Consider the following 23,977-nt stretch of genomic DNA (forward strand, 5'->3'; position numbering starts at 1 on the left):
CAGCAACAAAACTCAGTTTCAAACACTTATTGAAAAATCTTTCTAAAATGTATGTTGTGTATGGTTCACTTCCTTAACAAAAACAGTATAAATTTGATGAAATCTTTGTTTGGCGACTGCAGATGTGTTCGGAGTGAGCCTGGTGAGGGGCATAGTCAGCATGGATCCAAGGAAGGCTAGTTGAGAACAGGAGAGCCGGTTGAGAAGGCCTCTCCTACCACACCTGCTTCAAAGCCTTTGCCCTCTGGTTTCTAACTTGCAAAATGAAAACAATAGTACCTACTCCCCTTACCTCTGAGGGTTTTATGCACATACGTCTTTGAAATCACTGAAAACGTAAAGACTGTGAAATTCACCACAATTATACATTTATACAAGTGTAAAGATTATAAGTGATTGGTCTGAATGAGATTTATTCTATGCTACAACCAGGAAGTTTTTAAAAATTATGGAAAGATGGGCAAAGGAGAAAGAATGATTCTGGTTACTTAACTTTCATTTAGGATTTTACAATAAACATTTAGTCTAATAAAACTTTAAAAAATTAGATTTGGAAGTTTTCCTTTTTATATCCATAATGATCTGTTATTAAAATTCTGTTTGAATAGAATAACAGAGTTTTCATTGTAATTTTTTACATTCTCACATGAAATCATATTCAGAATGAAGGTAAAAATCTCAAATATCTAATCTCTTTTTTTTTCCTGCCCCTGTAGTCAGCCTCGTTGTTAACTTTAATTATTTGTGATCATTTCCTTCAGCTTGTTAGTCACTTTTTCAAGGAGAAGAAAATCTACAAAACTGTTTTGTTAGAGTTTTCCCTAGTTATTATTTTCTGTTCTGAAAAACATAAAAATAACTAATTCTTTCAGATAACAATGTAAATTTTTTTCAACCTCAGTGTCTAAATATAGTGAATAACAGTTTGTGTATATATCACCATATATATCAGCACAAAGATCTTCAAATATATAAAGAAAGAAAAAGATCTTCACAGGAACTCGTTCTTAATGAGACAGTGTAGGGAAGAGCCAAGCAAGCTGATGTATCTAAGCTTTGCATCTCGACGATCATCCTTTGAAAGTATGTTTAGAAATGTTCATTTGCTGATATCTGAGGTCGTAATGATTAAAAATCATTATCTGTTAGGTTTTAAGGGACTGCTTCTTCCTTCTCAGATTAAAATATTATCTTCTTTGTTACATAAGCTCTTTAAATTATTTCAGGAACCAAAGCAAAGGGATGTAATTAAGTAAAATGGTTACTCAATTTAGTTAATGTCACGGCAAACGTAAGTTCTGATCACTTGCCAACTAAGGGAAAAAAACATTAAGTATATTTGGCATATATTTGTGACTGATGGACTATTTTAATTAATTTCAGGGTTATTTCAAGTAATAGGTCACATATTGTGAAACTGCCAGTTAACAGGGTAAGTTGTTTTTTAACATATACATACAGAAATGGGAAGAGTCCTGACTGGTTGGGAGAAGTGACCCCTGTGATTTTTTAGGCAGCCTCTCCAGGAAATTGAAGTAATCCCAGGTTAGGCCTAATTCTTCAGTTTGAAATTACCATATGTGCACCAGCTCCAAGTTGTCCCAAGAAATCAAATTCACATTCAGGCTGCTGCCCTGAACTTTTAAGTAAGTAAAAGGGTCAGTTTGAAATTGTTTAGATATTCCACCAGTGATAGGAAGAATCAGGAGTTTGACCAGAAAAAAGGTAATGTGCTTTTTATCATTGTCAGTTTCTTGTCGGCACAGCCCCTCTTTTCCACAGAGGAGAAGATACTGCCTTATCGGCTTAATACACTTAGAAAATAAAGGAAAAAGCTAATGGGCTCTGATTTCAATTATGATCGAAACCAAAGAAGAGCCGTATCCAAAATCTCAGCTCGCTTGTCTGTGAATCTCTAAGCCGCGAGATTTCCTTTATATTGTACTCCTATATAAGTATTTTCCTAAGTGAAAGGGCAGCAATTAGAAAATTTTGTCAGTCCACTAATTCAAAAGATTCTGTTTTAATTTCTTTCCATGAACAAAGGGGGAACTATGCGTGAATGTAGGCAATTTACAGTTTTATAAATGTATGCAAATAAAGCATGATGATGATAGTTTTTGCAATTTTAAAATCTTGAACTAACTTTTCTTTTCTGCTTAGCCAACTCAGATATTTCCCCAGTTGAATTGCTAGTGTATACTTAGGGAATTCAATAATAAAAGTCTTAAAAAGAAACATAATGAGGAAGGCAGATCTGCTTGGACATGATTACAGAGTGTATTCCAAAGATAAATATAAATGACTTTGGATTGTCTGTGTCCTGTTCCTTTTCCATTAGCCTAAAAAATTACCCTTCATATCAGCAACTCCATATGATAGATCATTTAAGCAGGGTTTGTTGTTTTGTTTTTTTTTTTTTTTAATGAATGGTCCTGCTAATCTAAGTTAGTATGGCTTGAATCTCAATTAATTCTTAAACCAGTAAAATTTGAAATTGTCATCAGTCTGGTTATATGTTAATTTTGACATTTTCATTTGTCATTATTTTAAACGGCAGCAACTGAAGTTTATGCATACTCCACATCAATTCCTTCTTCTCAGCAGTCCACCAGCCAAAGAATCTAATTTTAGAGCTGCTAAAAAACTCTTTGGAAGCACCTTTGCTTTTCAGTGAGTATGGCTTCCTGTTGATGGGGGTATGTCTCTACCCCAGTCTTCCAGAAATGTATGGGGAGGAAAACATTCTTTTAGTACTTGGCTGTTAGCCCTGAGTAGTCCACTGCCTGATACTTGACTTGGAAATTCAAGATTTCGAGAAGGTACATGACTGATCATATTGTGGCCACTTTCGAAGATTATTAATGTTTTGTTTTATTTTGTCCTTCCCCTCCTCTGTGTTTTAGTGGCTCACACATTGAAAACTGGCACTCTATCCTGAGGAATGGTCTGGTTGTTGCTTCTAATACTAGACTGCAGGTAAATTTTCTAAATGCTTTAACAAGACCATATATTCTTTAGTGTTAGAATTCAGTAAGCAATCCTGGTGCTTTTTTATTATGTGAGAAAGGGGAAGCCAGTGGGCTTTAAACATTACATAGAATTTCTAAAAGGCAGAAGTAATGTTCATAAAATAACTGAAGCAGAATTGACCAACACAGCATCCGGGGATGAAGAGGAAAAGAAATTGAATTCCCTATGAGAAAACAATAAAATCACTTTGAATTTCAGTAGAAGAAAATTATCATGCAGAAAGTAAAACCGTGCAAACATTCTGTCTACTAATTCAACGCAGATTTCTTGAGCACTGCCCCAGAGTGGGGTACTTTAAGAGGAGGTAAGGTAGGGCTAAGAATCAGCAAGAGGGAGATTGGACACCAAAGAGCCATCTGCTGCCTGCTTCATGGTCTCCGGGGCCGTGCTGGGAGTCAGCGGGATATCATGGATATCCCTCATGGGGTATCCCTCATGGGGTATCGTGGATATAGCGCTCATCTTTATTTACGCCTGTCGCCTTCAACACCCCACTTCACTCTCATTCAGCTGATTTTCATCTGATGATGGACAGAGGTCAGAAAATGAGATGCTTAATCCCGTCACCTGTGCTGGATCCCACACGCAGATGACAGTTGAAATGATACAATTAAATGTAAATGTCCATAAACACACACTTACTGAATTAGTATTCAGTCCATGCTAAATAAGGTCCAGGGGCCCTAGAACGTGGAAGTGATGAGAGAGAGTTTAAATTGTTCTGAGTAGTTTCTTGGATCAGTTGAAGAGTTTTCGCTAATGAAACTGTTAACCTAAAAGTTTAGAGGAGGTAAGAATGGGATGACAGTGTTGTACAGTGAAACTCTGAATAGGCTACTTTGTTGATGAACTAGCATGTGTGTCCTAATCAAAGCTCTGTTGTGTATATTCAGCCTATTTTGTTTTTGATATTTTGGAGTCATTAACATAAAAACCTATGCTAGTACATGATAATAAGTGACTGTCTTTGTCATGGGTCGGGTAGAAAACCTTTATCAAGGATATTTTCTCTAGCTATCACTTTTCATCTATCAACTCACTGAATGTTGAAGACAAGGATATTAGTAGTACTGTTTTCACATTAGATCTTAGGAAAGAGATTTATTGTTTTCTGAGAGTTAATCCTCCCAACATGAGACTGATTCCTTTCTTTTGTAAAATATTCCCCTTTGAAACCATTGACTGTCCACTTTCTGTCCCCTTTCTTCCCCTTTTAGCTCCATGGTGCAATGTATGGGAGTGGAATCTATCTTAGCCCAATGTCAAGCATATCTTTTGGTTACTCAGGTAAGCTCCTATTTCATTTCTAACCTCAAGTGTGTGAGGTTTTGAATTTTCTTAATGTGTATCAAGTGACTGAAGCTTATTTGATACATTTGCATTTAATTCATTTGATTCATATCAGAAGCAGAAACAAAGCTCACATGTCAGGGTGAATTTAGAATACTTACCCTAATATGTAAAGCGGAATATGTGGTTTTTTTCAATGTCAGAATTAATTTCCATTTTGTTCAGTGATTTCTACCTTCATTCCCTCCACAAGTAACTATTGAGAATGTGGTATGTGCAAAGCATTCTGTCGAACACAGACTACTCATCTATAGTAATTCACTGTCCTGGTTTGTAACTCTGCACCATGCCAACCTCTTCTCTTTTTTTATTGTATATTATATAAAGATATTTTGAACAATGTGGGGAATTTAGGATTAGAAAAATACCCTCAAAATTATCCTGCTTATTGACATTTTTTTGTTGGGTGATATTGTATGAAAAAATTATTTTGGAAAAAATTGAAAGCACGTGCTTGAGAGGAGCCTGGTAAATGCAAAATATGGAAAGAAAGATCACGAAATTATTAGCATTCTTTATCTTCAGGTGGTACAATTCGGGTGATTTCTTTACACTTTTAAATTTGGGGAAATATGTTTCCATAATCAGTGTGATAATTTTTTTAGATCAATAACTTAATGTATTTAAACATAAAGTAATTATGCTCACTATACAAAGTTGAAGAAAAAAAAAAAATTGAAACTGCATAGACCTGTGTAAGGTAACGAATGGAATTTTTTTCTCCTTTCCCCCAGCCTCAGTGTTCTCTGTATTTCTCTTCAGACTTGTAAAGTTTTTGTATTCATACACCTGCATATATAGTTGGTTTTGCTTATGTGCTCATGTGTATGTGCGATTGTATGGTTATATTACATAGTCTCCTGAAGTTGGTGGTGGTGCCTGCTTAGTAAGTCTTAAGATGCTCTGTTATACAAAAGGATATCTTGAGAGTTCAAATCACCAGGTAAACATTAACCAGGCCAGTATAATTCTGCCTAAGTTCATGCTTTTTCAACCACAGCAAGTTGTTTCTCAGGGTTCTACCCCAAACTTTTCCAGAACACATGTCCTAGGAACACCAGGTGGACTTTGTAGGCCTTTTGACCCAGCTTCAGAAGTCACATAGTAGCACTTCCCACATATGTCATAGGTCAGAGCAGTCACAAGCCCCTGCATCTTTGAGGGTTGGGGAATTAGGCTTCATTCCCGAAGGAAAGAGTGACAAAATCCCATTGTAGAAGAGCCTATGGCTTAAGAAATATTGTTGCAACAATCTTTGAAAAAACAATATGCCAAAATAACACAGGAAATAAACACCGGGGATGCCTGGGTGACTCAGTTAAGCGTCTGCCTTTGGCTCAGGTCATGATCCTAGGATCTTGGGATTGAGTCTGGCATTGGGCTCCTTGCTCTACCAGGAGCCTGCTTCTCCCTCTGCCTGCCCTTTTCCCTGCTTGTGCTCTTTCTCTCTCTCCGACAAATAAATAAATAAAATCTTTTAAAAAAAGAAAGAAAGAAAAGAGAAACACCAGGAAGAATAAGATAACAAAGGAAACAGAATGATATAATTCAAAGGAAAAAACAAATTAAAATCAGCATAAATCAGTTTCTAAATCTCATTAAAATGTAACACAATAAAAAACTAAAATAAAACCAGTTCAAGAAAATACATCCTCCGGGCGCCTGGGTGGCTCAGTGGATTAAGCCTCTGCCTTCAGCTCAGGTCATGATCCCTCTTCTGGGATCCATATCACATCGGGCTCTCTGCTTAGCAAGGAGCCTGCTTCCTCCTCTTTCTCTGCCTGTCTCTCTACCTACTTGTGATCTCTCTCTGTCAAATAAATAAATAAAATCTCTTAAAAGAAAAGAAAAAAAAATACATCCTCAGCATTGATAAGGAAAAACATATCAAGTCATCACATACTGTGAAGTAGCTTTCCGTAATTGGCTTTCAGGCTGCAAGTGTAAGGGGTGGAGAGCAGCACAGTCCGCCTGAGGATAACAGACTTTACCTTTCTCCCAGAAGCACGTGGCTGAAACCCTAGGCCTTGTTCTCAGCTTGACCCTCTCGACATTTGCAACTTTGGGAGTATATTTCTGACTTGGAAAGAGTTATATTCATACCGTCTGCAGTTTATTCTTTCTCATCGAGCCTTTATTGAAACAGCAACAACAACAGAAAATCAACCTACTTCTCAATTTCTGGACAGTAGATGGGCATTTCCAAATAAAGCATAGAAAAATACTGATCTCTTCTAAAACAGATATGAATCTTACGTCTGTTTGTCTAAAATCTGTCACAGTAAAAAGTCATGGCATTAACAGAGTAAGCTAAAACTTGTGAGTATCATAGACAAAGGAACTTGCGTAATTTTTCCTTTATTAGATGATACAGTAAATTCTACACAGAATTAAATACAGATGAACAATTCACGAAGTTAAGTTTCAGCGTAAATGTATTTTTCTGACCTTGTTCATATTTCCCACTCCTCACCTTCTCCTTCTCCTAACCAGATAGTAAAATGAAAGTTTAAGCTCTACCAGCCCTATAAAAGCAAATTTTAAGAATTTTCTAAATATATCAGTTTTTTGCAAGAGAGTTTCCTATCCCTGTTTTCAGTACAAAGAAAACCAATCTGGCTTGTCTGCATTCTCACACTCTCAGGACCTCCCAAAACCCACTGACTTTCCAGGTCATAGCCGCTGCTCCTTCCGGAGCCCAGCGTGGTCATCTATGGCCGATGCAATGTCTTCACCTCCAGTAGAACTTTGTGATGCCAGTGGATTGTATTTTAAGGTATCACCCAGCTTTGTCCCTCAGTTACAATTCTGCTGTTGTGTTTCAGGGATGAACAAGAAGCAGAAGGTGACAACCAAAGATGAGCCGGCGTCCAGCAGTAAAAGCAGCAGTGCATCACAGGTGTTGTAGCCGCTCGAGGGGCTGATGTGTGCTGAGTGAGCTCCTGCCTCCTTAGCCAGCAGGGCTTCCATAAGCACTCGGGCTTCTTAAGTCTGCAGAATTATCTTGAATGGCCATTACCCACAAAGCCATAAAACTGACCCTGAAATGTGATAATCAAAACACCTTTATGCAGTAAATGTTCAGCAAGTATTTATTAAGCTCCCATCACAATGGGAGAGATTCCTAGGCAGTGGACTGTAGTGACAAATCAAAAATAGAACCAAAAACAAGAGGAATTTCTCGGGGAGCCTACATCCTATTGAGTGGCTATGGATAAATTAAATGTATGTTTAGAGAGGAAGAATGCTAGATGGTAGAGAAAAATGGAGAAAAGTCAGGGAAAAGGGCTGTAGAATACTGTATGTCGAATCATCCGAGGTGATTATGTGGAGGCCTATGGACAGTGAGTACATGAGCCATATGGGAGAAAGAACATTCCAGACAGAGAAAAGACCAAGCATAAATCCCTTGTTATTTCAGTGGAACCAGCCATTCTGGACAAGTGAGAAATCTACTTAATGAATAATGTGATTTTGAATTGGGTGGGGGGGAACTACAGCTAACTTAATATCTAAAAACAAACAAAACTACAGATATTCTCCATGAGATTTTCCTGAAACTTCTGCAGCTTAGTTAATGGTGCTGTAAAAATGGTCTGGTTTTGAGTAAGTTAGATGATCTGGAATAACTGATTGTAGAGTTTGAAAAGAGCATGCAATTTTAATTTTGTTTCCCTTGAAATGAGGATGCCAGGCTTCCAGTAAAAATAAATTTGAGTTCTAATTCTATGATGTGAGGCTGTGAAACTTTAATTGAGCATTTTTAGTTCACTTATCTTGAGACTGATTTAATAATGACTATGTACAGAAATTAAATGATACAACAAATATAGCTTGACATTAAGAAAGAATTCAAGGATATTGCTGCTAGTCTACATAGGCCTTTTTTTTTTTTTTTTAAATCTGAAGCTATCTTAGTGGCTATTATTTTTTAATGATGATTAGTTCTTTTCTCAGTTGAGCAACTGCCCTATGTTCACTCTGATTTTTTAATTCTTTTGGAATTTAGTCACAGAAAAAAGGGCAGCAGTCCCAATTCCTGCAAAGCCGTAACTTAAAATGCATAGCCTTATGTGAAGGTAAGTTGAAAGTTTCACAAACCTCATAGTGTTAATTCTCTATATTATCTGTGTTTAAGAATTCGACTATATTTCCAGAATGCTCAAAATGGGTTAGTGAAAACATTGCATTATTCCTTGTGACCTTCTCTAAGGGCACAGATGGAAAACAGATACAATAGAGATCATAAAGGTGAAAAAGCAGAATTGGCAAGAATTCAGACAGTGCTGTATTTTATTCTTGGCAGATATCTCAGAATGGTAATTATATTTTTCTGATCAAGTATTGCTAATCTCTTTTGTGAATATGCCGCCTTCCTCTTTAAGTTGGTTTTTGAATGTATAATACTGTGAAAAGTGTGAAAGATGAACCAAGCACTAAGAGGAGAGCCCAATAGGTCTTTCTGCTTCTACACTGACATTATTCCTCTATTCTAAACTTGCGGTAGACAGATTGATAGGTGATTTGCAAGATCGTATACTTTTCCTTGTTCTTGCCATAAAATCTAACCTTGACTAAAAAAAACTGGTGCTGGGAGTTCAGTAGGCACCATTAACTGTCTTTTACGTAGTCAACCCTTGATAGTTAATATAGGACACGAAGTTGCTTTCTACATAGTCCCCAAGTCAGGAACTGTTTGCTTTTGATACTATACAGGTGATTCCCTTCCTGTTGTTACACTGATGGTGTTTAAAACATAAAATTGTCACATGACATTTCATTGTATTTACTTACACTTTTGATAGCTTATAAGGTTAAACATTTTTCATGTGTGTTTGTGCATGTACTTTGTGCTTTTAGATTTCTAAGAGGATGGATAGAGTAACTTAGAATAAAATCATTCTTTAATTTTATCTTCCATTTACAGTCATCACCTCACCTGACCTGCACAAACATGGAGAGATATGGGTCGTCCCAAATACTGATCATGTCTGCACACGATTCTTTTTTGTGTAAGTGTAAAGGTTCAAATCTGTATGTTACTGTCTTCTCCATGAATGAGATAGTGACTACATTATTATTTGGTCACTTTAGCTGCCAGTAAGTACCAGACAGGTAGTTTCTCATCATCTGAATGTTTCTGTTTTATTTTAATGAGCTGTAAAAAACAGAGGGGTTATTTAAAGGCTATTAACTTAGAAGTGAAGAAAAACTTTCTGTCTCTTTAATGATCTATGTGTGCATATATATATGCATGTGTATGTATGTGTAGACAGACATACACCTATAGATAGATGTAACATATACACACACGCACACATATACATATGTCTTTAGTTGTCTATGGATTTAAGAAGTATTATAACTGGGAATGAAGAAAATAGTAATGAGGAAAAAAGTTGATGATATGGGTCGCCTGGGTGGCTCAGCGGGTTAAGCGGCTGCCTTTGGCTCAGGTCATGATCTCAGGGTCCTGGGATTGGTTCCCACATTGGGCTCCCTGCTCAGCGGCGAGTGCACTTCTCTCTCTCGCTCTGCCCCCTGCCCCGCCTCGTGTGCATTTTCTCTCAAATAAATAAAATATTTTTTAAAAAGTTGATGATCTGCACTTCATGTAACATTGGCTGGCAATGCAAGACATATTGATGTGGATTTTTTGACACAGCTGTATCATAAGACCTGCACAAGAGTATAATAGCATTATTTTTTCATCTTCAAATAAATAATGAGTGCAGTAGACCTGATTTTCACCCACCCTCGCTTGACTCCCAACCCTTTCCCTGTCTGTTTCTTCCTCAGCCACGGTCCTATCTCCAGAAAGACCTCAGGAAAGAATGGAGTATATCCGTTTTGTACCTTTATATAGTCTTCGAAAGAGAAGATGGAAAAAAAAACACAGGCTTGTTTTATAAGCCATGTCAAAATGACTGCCTCCAGATTGCTTATATAGTGTTATCTGTAGCACGCTGTGCCTGCAGCAGTTGATTGTTGGCTTATTGGCAGACTGTTCTCGATGCAAATTTTATGAACTGTCTGGTTTTCTTTGGGATAGTATGAAAACTGTGACTTTCTTGTGATACTGTTTTATGTATTATGCATTTATGTATCTTCTGTACTTCTGATACATATTCATATAGACATTACATATTGTGACATATATATGTATCTATAGATATCTTTCTCCACGGCCAGGCAGCCATGAGTATGGTGGACAGAGCCTGCTTTGGTTGGACAGTTTGTGTCCAGGCTGACCAATTAGGTGACCTTAGCCATGTTGTAGGACCTCTCTGACCTTCATTAGTAGATACAATAAAGCATCATCGGTAGAGACAGTAGCATGCTGTGTCTCCCGTACCAGGCAGAATCCCAACAGGAAATCTGTGGCCCATGAAAAACATAATTTCTATCACCCACAAGTAGATTGTTGAAAAAGATGTGGTTTATAGGGGCAACATGGTCTAGTGTAGTAACCTGGATCTAGTAGCACGAGCAGTATTCTGCATCCCCAGGACCAAAAGGACAAGGACAAGGACAAGAAACTGTTCTCAGAACCCAGTAGGAGAACCCTTTCTAGTTCAGCATCTTCGAAAAGAGCTGGAGCCTTCAGCTGAGGGACTTACATAGACCAACGTGCCCTTATGGGCCTGGACCCAAAGGAAACCTGGACTTTGCCCCACCGCCACTGTCCTGCTGGGACTCACCATTGCTTAAACCCTGCCCAAAAGTAGAGGGAAGTGAGCTTATTAGAGTCTGTACAGGCCAGCCTCCTTGGTCAGAATGCAAGGTAGATAAGGGTGCGATGTGGGTCTGGAGCTTCCTAGGGAAGCTAGCTATATGCGATTTTAAGATTCTTTTTTTTTTTTTAAGATTTTATTTATTTATTCGACAGAGAGATCACAAGTAGGCAGAGAGGCAGGCAGAGAGAGAGGAGGAAGCAGGCTCCCTGCCGAGCAGAGAGCCCGATGCGGGGCTCGATCCCAGGACTGAGACCATGACCTGAGCCGAAGGCAGCGGCTTAACCCACTGAGCCACCCAGGCGCCCCCGATTTTAAGATTCTTATGAGGACAAAGTTAGCACAGTGCAGGTCTTCAACGAAAGGCACTAGGAGTGCCTGGTTGGCTCAGTCAGTTAAGTGTCTGCCTTCAGCTCAGATCATGATCTTAGGGTCCTGGGATCAAGCCCCACATCCATCGGGCTCCTTGCTCAGCGGGAAGTCTGCTTCTCCCTCTCCCTCTGTGCTTTCACGTTCTCTCTCAAATAAAGAAATAAAAATATTTAAAAAAAAAAAAAAGGACTCATTAAATTCCCCCCACCTTCTTTCTTGACCATCATGACTGTTACCCACTGTTAGAAGACTGGCCTTCCAAAAGACATATCCAATCACAAATTTGTTTGATTGAGTGACCGTATGATTTAGATGGAAAAGTAACTCCAAAATCCGTTCCTTAGCCTGATGTTAATCAGTTAATTAATTAATTCATTTTTTTAAAAGATTTTATTTATTTATTTCACAGAGAGAGATCACAAGTAGGCAGAGAGGCAGGCAGAAAGAGAGAGAGAGAGGAGGAAGCAGGTTCTCTGCTGAGCAGAGAGCCTGATGCGGGACTCGATCCCAGGACCCTGAGATCATGACCTGAGCCCAAGGCAGTGGCTTAACCCACTGAGCCACCCAGGCGCCCCTTAATCAGTTAATTTAATCCTCTTAGCATCTTGCTAAAGTTCAAATTCATTAAGCTAAATAAGCAACTTTAGGCAGTAGGCATTCTAGCATTATTTCTTTGAAATTTTACATAAATCATATGTAAAATAAATCTTTAGGAATATATGTGTCATGTGTATGTCTGGAGAGATGGATTTCTGTATTTATTAGAAGAAAAAAAATGAGGAAAGACCATCTGAAGAAAAGAGAATAAAATCCTGCCAGTATACTTAGCTGCTTTCCAGTATTTTAAAGAAAAAAAAATCTGTTAAGGTAATTGTTTTCATTTCTTTCATAAATACAGATGAGATTTCATCCTAATTTCTCTGCACCCTCAAGAGAAAAGAGACTAATTAAGGAAAATTGATAAGATTCAAACACATCAGAAAGAGAATCCATTCACTAATTAATGTACATTTTAATTACAACCATCAGCTTCTTTTTTTTTTTTTTTTAAAGATTTTATTTATTTATTTGACAGAGAGAGATCACAAGTAGACAGGCAGGTAGAGAGAGGGAGGGAAGCAGGCTCCCTGCTGAGCAGAGAGCCCGATGTGGGACTCGATCCCAGGACCCTGAGATCACAACCTGAGCTGAAGGCAGCGGCTTAACCCACTGAGCCACCCAGGTGCCCACAACCATCAGCTTCTTTATAAAAGATAAAAATCACAGAGTTCTATGAGTAATGTGCCTTCCCAGTGAGTGGTAACATCTAGGAAAAGATAAATTGTTGAGAAAGAAGTGAGTTATCACAAATATACTGTTATCAGGCAGAAAATCTTATTTTCTTATTCTCATTTTATTCTGATCTTTTTTTTTTTTTTAAAGATTTTATTTATTTATTTGAGAGAGAGCATGAGCGAGGAGAAGGTCAGAGAGAGAAGCAGACTCCCCGTGGAGCTGGGAGCCCGATGCGGGACTCGATCCCGGGACTCCGGGATCATGACCTGAGCTGAAGGCAGTCGTCCAACCAGCTGAGCCACGCAGGCGTCCCTTATTCTGATCTTTTAAAATTAACATTATCTAATTTCCTATGTTAGAAGTTTGGCCTGATGACTAGAATATAAATTATTGGGGGCTTCCCTTTTAAATCTATTATTAAGTGAAACTACAAAAAATCAAAATAGTTTCCATGCTAATCTGATTTCTAGAATGGAGATAATAAGATAGGTGTTTAATATCCTAATCATACTCTCTCTAACAAGTGAACAACAACACAGAATGAGAGAAGAATTGGGGGGATATTTTAGGGAACAGACTACTGTATCAAAAAAATTGAAAGTAAAATTTAAGGGAAGATATCACTTATAGAAATAAATTTGAAAAGTTTTGTTTAATAATTTCAAAATGAATTAATCAAATTTTAATGCTTTAGGCAAAATATAATAATTCAGATGTTGTAAACAGATTCTAGCCAATTCTAGGGATTATTACACTACAAAACTTACGATTTAAAAATCAATTTTTTCGTTGTATCGGAATTTTCCATGTCAGAAAGGGCTGACTCCTACTCTTGCCTTTGTTTACTCTCCTGATGCCCTGCAGCATCTCCCCTGGTTCCTGATGCATGGATCCTTCTCAGTAGATTTCTAATGAATGAACAAAGACAAAGCTAAAAAGGGAAATATTTTAGATTATGTAATTTTTTTTTTTTTTTGGTGAAAGTTTGAAATCTAAGAGGCAGATACAAGAAAAATTCATAAAATAAGAACTGTATCATGGCCATTGAGTGAAAAGAAAGAGGACTTTCATCATGATTTTGCAAAAAAAGAAAAAAACACCACCACAACAGTGTTTGAATGGGAACATAGTGAGGAGACAGACAAGTTATTTATAAAGTTGGAAGACAAACCATTCGGTCATGGCTCGGTGAAGCTGTGTGGCATTAGCTGTGTGACATCAAGCTGATATGATTGGAAACTTTGCTTTATCCCCAGCCTATAATAAATTCAATTTCTCTGTCTGCAACCCAGATCCCTTTCCAAGATTGAAACTGCCACATCACTCTCCTGCGTAAAACTCTTGAGAAACTGCTTGCTTCTTGTAAGATGAAGTCTAGTCTCCTTCACAAAGGAAACCAACTCACTTCCCAGACCTTTGTTCTTCCTTCAGCATTGCTGTGTTAGAAGATCAAGGATATCTAGCCCCCACCACCACCACCTCACACCTCCCCCCGCTCCCCCAGAGCCCTGGTTTTCATTACCCATGATTTCTCACCTTAGGTATTAGGCTTCACAACCTAAACTGTATGCTATGATTCCCACAATGCTTATGCTTTTCCTCTTTCCTTTCTCCAGTAAACTTGGATTCTCTCTTCCTCTCTCCCCTCACACTACTTTATCTGATTCCCGCTCTTTTAAATATTAGCATATGCCTTCCCTCCTCCCAGAAACTTTCCCTCACTCATTGTGCTACTCCTTGGTGTTACTGTGCGGATGCCATGGGTTTTGTTTTTATCACTGAGTTGTTCTTTGTACGATCTTTTCCATTATCCCCGCATACATATTAAGGTTGGGGATTGTATGGCTCATTTGTCTTTGTGTGCCTAGCGCAGTGCTTGGCAGAGAAGTAGGAATGAAGGAAATGCCCATACCTAACTGCTCGCTAGGTATTTCCCCTCAAAAAGTCTGCTCATACCTTAAAATCAGTATGTACCAAGTGAAACCCATTGCTAAAACCTCGAGTCAAGTTCTTGGCTTCCCCAGTCTACACAGTGATTTTACTCAAAGACACTTGCAATCGTGAGCTTTAGTTTTATTTATTTTTTTTTTAAGATTTTATTTATTTATTTGACAGAGAGATCACAAGCAGGCAGAGAGGCAGGCAGAGAGAGAGGAGGAAGCAGGCTCCCTGCTGAGCAGAGAGCCCGATGCGGGGCTCGATCCCAGGACTCCGAGACCATGACCTGAGCCGAAGGCAGCGGCCTAACCCACTGAGCCACCCAGGCGCCCCCTGAGCTTTAGTTTTTAATGTCTTTTTCCTTGACACTATAGTCATCAGCCCCCATGCATATCTTTACACAGTTTTCTCCTTTCGATGCCTTTGTTTCCATAGATATATCATTCTCTGCCTCAGAGTCCACCAAAAGATTACTAGTTTTTCTCTAGGCTTCCAATTTTGTCATTGCCCCTAATCTGTCTTGTACAATGCCACATTTATTAAACATTAACATTATTACACTAGTGGTAACTGTTCATTTATAGAAACTAAAATCAAAGGTAAGCAAAAAAGAAGAAAGTCACCCATAATATCCCACTTGGAGTTAGTTAACTATAGTTAATCTTTTGGTGTATAGCCTACATTTCTATAAAATTTTTTAAGATCATACTATTTATATCCCACTAATATTCCTAAAGCAGAGTCTTGATTATACCTTGTTCATAAATTCTGATAGTTTTTAACAAAGACATGACATTCTCCAACAAAGAGCCCGTTTTATCTTACTTCAGTGACCCGTACAGACCACTGATGGAATAAAATTATTATCTAAGGTGTTTCTTGAAAACAACTTGGAAGTATTTTTCCCATCACTGTGCTTTGCTCAGTCAGTCCAAATGATAGGCCCACCTGCCAGCTCAGCCTTAGCTGATCTCCCAAGGCTCAACTACATGGTCTTTTCCATGGGGTCTTTCCTGACATCCCAGTCAGACATGATGTCTGTCTTTAAGTTTTACTTGTCCTTGCTCGTCCTAAAATTGCTCGTCCTTGCTGCCTATCTTACAGCTATTTGCATAACTCTATTATCTCCTCTAGTACAATGCAAATTCTGTTCCCCCAAACACTTAACGCATAGTATAGGAGAGCAGTGACAAAGACTGAATGTTCCAACATAATGAAGAAATTGTACATGGGCGATGATGTAGATAATGCTCTTAGAGCATCAGATACCTTAAGGAACTTCGGAGAAGTTGGAGAAGTGCTGGATAGCATTCCATTTGCAGTGAATTTCTCCTCTCTGTTGCTAATGAAAAACAATGCAGTCATTTCTGGGTTCCAGATTTAGGGAGTCTGAAAACAAATTGACGTATACCATTCTTTAAAGCTGTCACAAAGCTAGCTGCTACATGAGTTTGGGAATAGAACTTGTGAATGCATTCAAAAGTCTTCATCCAGGAAATTTCCTAACATACCTGGAGAGTTCCAGGCAGCTAAATTCCGTCTGTTCTCTTTATTTCTTTTTTATACTTTTTTAAGCAAATTGGTTTATTTTTTTTTATTAAAATCTTCGTAATCTTTTAATGCCCCTGGCAACTATCTCATACATATAAAGTATGTTTCCTTTTAGATGGTTTCTTTTTTCCTTCTCCAGAAAACCCCAGTCAGGTGTACCGTTTCCCTATTGATACCAGTCTTGCTCCATTTCTTCTTTTTTAATCTTGTTGCTTTCTGGACATAAATGAACTTCACTGTTAACTTAGCAGTTGAGTGCATGTCTGGAATACTGATTAATAGCTGCAAAGCATTCTGTGTGCCATATTGTAGCATATGCCCTAATGCCACTAGCAGCGCACGTATCTAGACGGCTGCCAGTTCTCCTGGTCAAATGGTAGTTTGCCTTTCCTGTATTATGATACATGCGTCATTGTTTAAGACACCTGAATGCCTGTGGCCAGTTTTTCCCTTCCAACCCACAACTGCTGTGCTTCCTTGTGGGTTTCATAGACAACGGAAGAATAAGCATTTTTCTTAATGCTTTCGATCTCCGTCTCAACCTCTTGCTCTTGCTCTCTAGTCTCTGCTCACTTTTGCCCCCAGGCTCCTTCTGTCCTAAGTTATTATTGTTCATTTAAAGAATGTGATTCTCATCGTCTCTCCATTAACTGCAAATGCTTTTCAGAAGTCAGTGAGCATGTAGTATTTAGGGATAGCAAATGCTTCCATTTGATGGTGTTGGGTCCCCCAATAATGGGTCCGCGATTAAAGGAGCGAGACTCATACAAAGCGAAAGTCAAGCAAAACTTTATTTCGCGCTAGCATCAAGAATCAAACCGACCGTCAAACAGACCGGTCGGGGCCGCCCCTTACAGAGAAGACGACCTTTCTCTGTTTCACAGACTAGCTTTTATGGAGCAAAGGCCACGTGGTTGGGCCTGGCCACGCACAGGTGGCCAATGAAATTGTAACACACAGAGAAAGCTGCACAGTCATGCTAGGTGACCAATTGAATTACAGTTTACCCTAGTAAACATTTGAACCAGCCTTTCACCTTGGTCAGAATAGGGGCCCAAAGGGCGGGGCCCATACTCCTTGGTAGCTAGGAGACAGTATGCGTCCCCACTGATTGAATACCTCCATCTGGCCTGGCTCACCCTTTTTACTTGGACTTTGTTACCTCGGACTGGTTTCCGGGACTTGTTTTTAAGTAAGTTCCCCTGGGCAAGGGTGGGGGGGTGGGGAGGGTAGAGTCAATTTAAGTTTTACAACAAAATGGCAGTTCAACCGGGGTGGGGCCGCTCTGGCTGAATAGGCCCTTACAATGGAAATAGAGTGTTGGGGAGGTGGGACTTGACTGGAGAGGATTTTTAGGTTTGGGTTCTGAGGGACCCTGGGGCGTCATGCTAGTGCCATTGGATTTTGTCCTGCAAGTGAAGTGGAGGCCATTTGTGTCCTATTGTATCCTATTTGTATCTGTTTTCTAGCAGAGCAGAAAAGTCTTCTAAAGGGGATCATGGGGCTCAATATGGAGACTGAGAGATCAGTTATAATGTTCTTACAATCATCTAGGTCAGTGTTTTCTCACTCCAGAAGAAAACGTGTTTGACATGGTGACTTTGGAAAAAACAAGGCTTACTTCGTGGGGTGCATTCAGTATTCCGTGTCCTATTCTATTCTAATTTCATTGAAAAAGGCTAGCCCGAACAATCTAAGTTAGTTTCAGATCCTGCTAATTGTACATAACCTGCAACTTGAAAATCACTTATTTAAACAAATGATAATGAAGCCCTAGATGAAGGTAATGTCATCTAACGGAGAGAAGGTGCAACTGGGAGTAATTAGGAAAAGAGAGGGGAAGATGACTTCGTGATTTATTGGATTTAGGCACATGGAAGAGCCAAGAATGACTGAAGTTCTCTTGTTGAGAGATGGGGTAGGTGATGGCACTCCAAATTGAGATTTTGATAGAGTTTAAAAAAAAAAGCAGTCTTGGGGTAAAAAATTAAGTTCAGTTTTGAATATACTAGATTTGTGATTTCTATGGGAAAATTTTAGTTAGGGAAAGATGTAAGGATGAGAGATATAGTTTAGGAATCAGCATGTGGGTGATAATTAAAGCAGCGGGAGAGACTGAAATAATTGAGAGTTTGCATATCATGAAAAGAGAAAACACTGAGAGTGAATTGTGGATAAAGCCAGCATTGAAATGGGAGGTTAGGGAAGAGGACGCAGTGAAGGTAACTGAGAATTAATAATCAAAGGGCCAACTAGGGAGTGAAGAGATAATGTAGCTTCAGGAAAAAGAGCAGTCAGCTGTATCATGTACTGCAGACGTAGCGGGTAGAATCCGAATTCCTCATCGAAGAGGCCCTGGGTAGCCATTGTCTGGACTTCCAGCAGAGTGGTAGGATGGGAAGAATGACTGCAGTGGGTTGAGGAAAAGCAGTTAGATTGTACTGCAGACAAATCTCAAAGGTCAGCTTTAAACTGAATGAGTAGAGCTGGTAGTACGTAGGCTGGGTATCAGTTAAGCCAAGAGTATCTTACGCAACTCAACTTTGTGTCCAGAGGACACAGATGCCGTAGAGACAGAATAAACATAAATGCATATCAGGAAAATGAGGAGAGAGCTATGTGGACTGGTGTAAGTGTAACTGCAGTCTGGTGTTCTTAGTCTCTCCATCCTCTTTTTGGCAGTGTCTTTTTGCTTTCCAAAATCCAGATCCTTGAGGAACTAGCTGGATTGGCTCTGTAAATACCACTATCTCCCTCGGGATGAGTCTGCAAGCCAGGTTGCCTCCCCAGCCTTGGCTCAGTGCTGTGGATGCCTTAGTGTGCCCTTTGTCCCATGGGTAGCCAGGATGTACACAAAACCGGTGTAACATATTTTACTTGCCCAATAAACTGTAACTTTTACACAGTTTGCCACAAAGCACCAAATTAGATTTGGACAGTGCTTAAAGCATTTCACTTAAACGTTCTCCATTTAATTAATAGAGCACTTACAGTTTGATCTCCTGGGAGAATCATTCTAAATGGGCCCTTTCTTTTCTTCACGGTAACGTTTCACCATTGAGTGTCTTATATCCACACATGCCTGCATACATGTGTGCGTGTGGACATACTTATATGGATAGAATTAACCAAGTTGATAGGCAACCATAAGTCAGTTCTTAGAGTTTAGACGTGATACAGATTCAGTTACCACTGGGTGTTTGAGCAGTGGATTATGTAAGGACCTGAGTTCTCATTGCTCTACGTCATCTCTTCCATTTTCCTGTATTGTGCTATTTCAGGAGAATTTTTATGTAGTGAGGAAAAGACAGTGGTGTTCATAAATCTTTGAGGCTGCTTACAAGCCTGGTTATCTACTTTGAAGTAATTACTACTTCTCGAAAGCTTCTGTCTTGAAGTCATTTGTACAAAGTAAAATTAATTCATCACCTATTCTTCTTCTGAATCTTATCACAGAAGTTTAAAAATTCTTTCCTGGAAAATTCTTACTGCCCAAGTAAGTTTATTTGAGGAAATAAATGATCACCTAAAACGCACCTCTTTCTTTCTAAGGGACTTAGTAATTGCTGTCCTTTCATGTTATATTTCCACTGCTATAGCTTAGCACACTTGGATTCTTGTGTGGAGTACCGGCATAAATCAGAGTATCTTCTAGAGTCAGACTACATAGAGCTACCAGTGATAAGGAAAAAAGGCAGCACTGATCACAAAGGAATAATAATGAGAAGGCTGGCTGGGTGAAGGAGCAGCGGCAGAATGTGAAGTAATTTCTAAGGGTGTTGCAGATCAGAAAATAAACAAATGAGATAAGTGGGAGTGGGCCTCACAAGGTTTGAAGCTAGGGAACCAAAAGCTGGAGCTGGCATGCTCTTCCACGGGAGGCTTCGTGGAACAGCTGAGTGGGAAATGTCCACCAGGCAAAGACCTAGGCAATGCTTTATGGGGGATGAAAAAGTTCAGAGTAAAAAGGAAGGAAAGAAGGGGCAAATCAGGGCATGATGTAGGATAATCGTGTGTGTAGTCATGCAGACTTTTCTGCGGTTATTGACGCAAACACCTTGTTAAATAAACTGAGAAGTAACGTCTTCACTACTCATTCTCTTTGGCTAAATTTTAAGTATCCAATGGCATTTCTGAGGGGGTTTTAAGTGCTTTCTTGAGTGTTTTGTCTTTTAAAAAAAATGTCTTACGTTTCTTTTTTGTGTTTTAGCTATGAAGATGGCCAAGTTGGAGATGCGAATATTAACACACAAGAAGGAGGCATTCACAAAGAGATCCTTCGAGTAATTGGTAATCAAACTGCTACTGGTTAAAGGACCACCATTTAATTAACATGATTTGAAAGCCTTCCTCGGGTTCAAAGCTGGATTTTGAACTGAAGAAGATGATAAAATAATTTATTGTTATTATAAACAAAAGTAACCCTTTGAATACTGATTTTTTCTTAGTATTTCTAAGTATCTCATTAAATACCTAAAATGGTATAAAATTTATCAATTGTAGGGTTATGGAATCTAGTAATAAAATTGCAACAGCACTTAAACTGAAGTTTGGGTTGCTCACACAATAAACAGATTGAAAAAAAACAGTTCTGTGCTGATATTTTTATATTAAACTCTTCAATTGGAAATTTAGTATTATATACCAACATTTTAGGTTACCAAAATAGAACGGAGAACATTTTATAAAGACATCTAAATCTATACAGTACTTTGCAGTAAGTTTGTTTGCACATTCTCATGTGCTATTTACTTAGTGGTATGAACACTCAGATGTTTTGGGGAGGGACGTTTCCTATTCTCTTGTTATTTTTTTCTCGTACAAAGACAATTAGGTCTTAGATGCAGAGCTTTGCCCAAGAATATGTAATGTACATATTTATAGACCGATGCATCCAAATGTGTGATCGAGCAGAGACGGCACGGCTCCCCGATTCTATGCTCATTTAATAGGAAGAAAATAATATTCAGTAAGCAGTAAATCAGGACATAAACCAAGATATGAGTCAAATTTACCACCATTCATTCACTGAAGATGTTTAGAAACAATTTTTTTATTTGTTTAAATAATTTCCACTTCAGTTAAAATTCAACTCTTTTATAATGTTATCTAATAGTTATAATTTGGGGAACACAGATGCCCCAGGTGGATTAACTCTATATTCAAATGATTATATACATAGAAGAAAGGCCTCAGAATTTAAACAAACAGTATATATTTTTTATTTCCCACGGTGGAACATTTTTAAAATTTATTTATACCACACCAGCACTTTTTATATTTTTTCATCTAATACCTCTGCTTATTTTTTTTTTTCTTATTGAGAGAGAAGACAAACTTTGAAGTTTCTTTTATATTAAAAGAACACAAATAAGTTTATAGAGAATAACACCAGCTCTTAGCATTGTTCCTTTCAAGAGTCACGTGCTCATCAAAATCATTTCTCTTTCTTTGGGTCCTAAAGTTATTCATTGTAAGTTTTAGACAGTGTTTATTTTCCTCCATGGTGTCTTTGGAATAAGGCCATTCATGAGAGCAGTTTAATTAGCAAGTCTGCCACTCTAGTCAAACCCTGAATCAAGGCTCATATCTGATTCTAATTTATTTGGAACGAAAAAAATAAATAAAAATGTTTAGTCATTTGCAAGTATAATGTCATAACTTCTGTGTTTATTTCCTTTGGCATTAAAGGTGAGCAAAAAGGTCATACTCGTTGTTAAGGGTTGCTATCTAAGAAGTTTTTACTAATTATTTGTTTTCTTATATTGTAAATAATTGATATGCCGCTTATTTCTGCAAAAAATAGACTTGAAGTGGTGGGGATATTAATCATTGTGATAGGATCCACTTAAAACATTGATCTGTTCTGACTTGTGCCTCTGAACTCAAAGCCAGACTGAGGGATTGTATCGGCATGGTAGGGCCAAGCTACATCTTCCTTAGTGTTCTGTGACTAGATACTTGAAGACTTTACATGGGACACGAGGACGACTAGCTTTTTTTCTGTCAAGATTCCCCAAGTCTTCCAAATCCCTTTGACTGGGTTTTTAAAACCATTTGAAGCGACAAAATTATAAATTAATTTTGTGGCACATTCTTCTGAATCTTATATAACATCACTGTGAAGATGTACTAGTGAGATTTAGAAATTGAGTTCTTGGAGGCCCACCTGTGTGGCCACTAGCACCACCGAGGCATCTCCAGAAACTCTCTCTAGTGCCTCCACATGTAGTTTTAAGACCACAGACCTAATCATTCAGGTTGGACTTCGCAGTTGAGTGAGCTCTAAAGAGTGAAGTATTAGCACCTGAATTGGAAGGGTAACTTGGAGGACTCAGGGGAGAGTATCTCAGGGAGGAAAAACTGGCATAACGCAAACTTCTACTGCTAGTTCAAGAATAAAAATAAAAGTGAATTCACCTGTTAGGGCAAGGAAAGTGGTTGCTAGTTTTCATGCTTACTAAATATTACAGACAATGGACATCTTTTATGATAATAAAATCAGATGTCTCCTAATGGTAATTCATTGAATGCTATTGCAGTGCAGAATGTTAGGTTGTAAGTTTGTTTTGAAAAATTAAGTTCAGAACCTTTGTAAGCAAATAGTCTAAGTATTAGAGCAAGTCTTTTAATTGAATTTATGGTATTGGGGTAACTATAGCATCCTGATACTTATCTTTATTTTTAAGGAATCTAATTTCAATATCTATCATTAGTAAGTGAATATCATGCTTCCAAGATCCAAGCAGGTCTTTAAATGTAGAAGTTTGAACATTATCATGCCTTGATTCAGTTACCCCAGTAAGATACTACCTATTGACATATTTGATGATTCCAAACATGTGATATTGTATTGTATTTATATAATATTTGAAGTCTGTTCACTGATGTTTTGTTGTAGTTATATTACTTGTGTAGCCATTACTACATAATATGAACCTACTGAGCAAAGGTAATCCTTTATTTTCATTCTTGAAGTACCGGAAGAAGAACCTTAATTTTTTTCTGCTTTTTCCTGCGTTACTCATTTTGTAAACATTTCACTATGAGTAATTTGTCCTTTTTCACTGTCCACTGTATTAAAAAGAGAAGAAAATGATTGGACGTTCAAAAAGAAAAAAGTGATAATATACTTATAACCTAGTGCTCCACAACACTTTATGGAAAGGCATTTTTGGTGCCTTAGATTCCGTCATGTTGAAATGATTTTTATTTTTATTTTTTTGCTCAGCAAATCTCAGTCAAATGTTGAGTGTGAAGGTGGTTTTCAATTTAAAATTTGAATGAGAGCCACATCCTTAAACTTAGTATCAAATATGCAATGTAAGAAACCACCCCCAAAACTATTGTTAATGTTCTGAATATCTCTCACTGAAAAACTTGAGAGTTTAGAAAAGACAACTCTCAGTTTTTCTCCACTTTGCTAAAAGAAAGGAAACTTTTAATATGCAAGTCTATGAATTTTTTATATCATTGAAAGAATTTTAGCAGTACCTTATACCATAACTCGCCAGAGGCCATGGCGTTTGAGAAAGTTTTAAGGAAGAACTCATCATCCTTGTTAATGTCTGGATGCCTTTATCAGATAGTAATTTAATATGTCATGAAGGGCCACTCAGCCTTGGACTGCCTACCGCTTAAGTATGTGGATTTCATAGTAACACTTGAAGCACATTGTAAAAATATTAGGATGTTTTTTGATTGCTCTGCTGAATTCTTCATTA

General features: G+C 38.1%; 1 protein-coding gene across 3 annotated transcripts in view; it reads left to right on the plus strand.

Moving 5' to 3' along the window:
• Nucleotides 1-22,663, plus strand: part of PARP8 (poly(ADP-ribose) polymerase family member 8) — a 177,799-nt gene extending 155,136 nt beyond the window's left edge. For all 3 annotated transcript variants that reach the window (XM_047729841.1, XM_047729839.1, XM_047729840.1), the window contains 8 exons: nt 1,384-1,432; nt 2,561-2,673; nt 2,907-2,979; nt 4,251-4,320; nt 7,209-7,282; nt 8,393-8,462; nt 9,311-9,395; nt 20,464-22,663. In XM_047729841.1, coding sequence (XP_047585797.1) covers nt 1,384-1,432; nt 2,561-2,673; nt 2,907-2,979; nt 4,251-4,320; nt 7,209-7,282; nt 8,393-8,462; nt 9,311-9,395; nt 20,464-20,566 — 637 coding nt within the window. In that variant the 3' untranslated portion in view covers nt 20,567-22,663. The remainder of the gene's footprint in view (nt 1-1,383; nt 1,433-2,560; nt 2,674-2,906; nt 2,980-4,250; nt 4,321-7,208; nt 7,283-8,392; nt 8,463-9,310; nt 9,396-20,463) is intronic.
• The last annotated feature ends 1,314 nt before the right edge of the window (nt 22,664-23,977 follow it).

The sequence above is a fragment of the Lutra lutra genome, chromosome 5 (assembly GCF_902655055.1).
Source record: "Lutra lutra chromosome 5, mLutLut1.2, whole genome shotgun sequence".
NCBI lineage: Eukaryota > Metazoa > Chordata > Mammalia > Carnivora > Mustelidae > Lutra > Lutra lutra.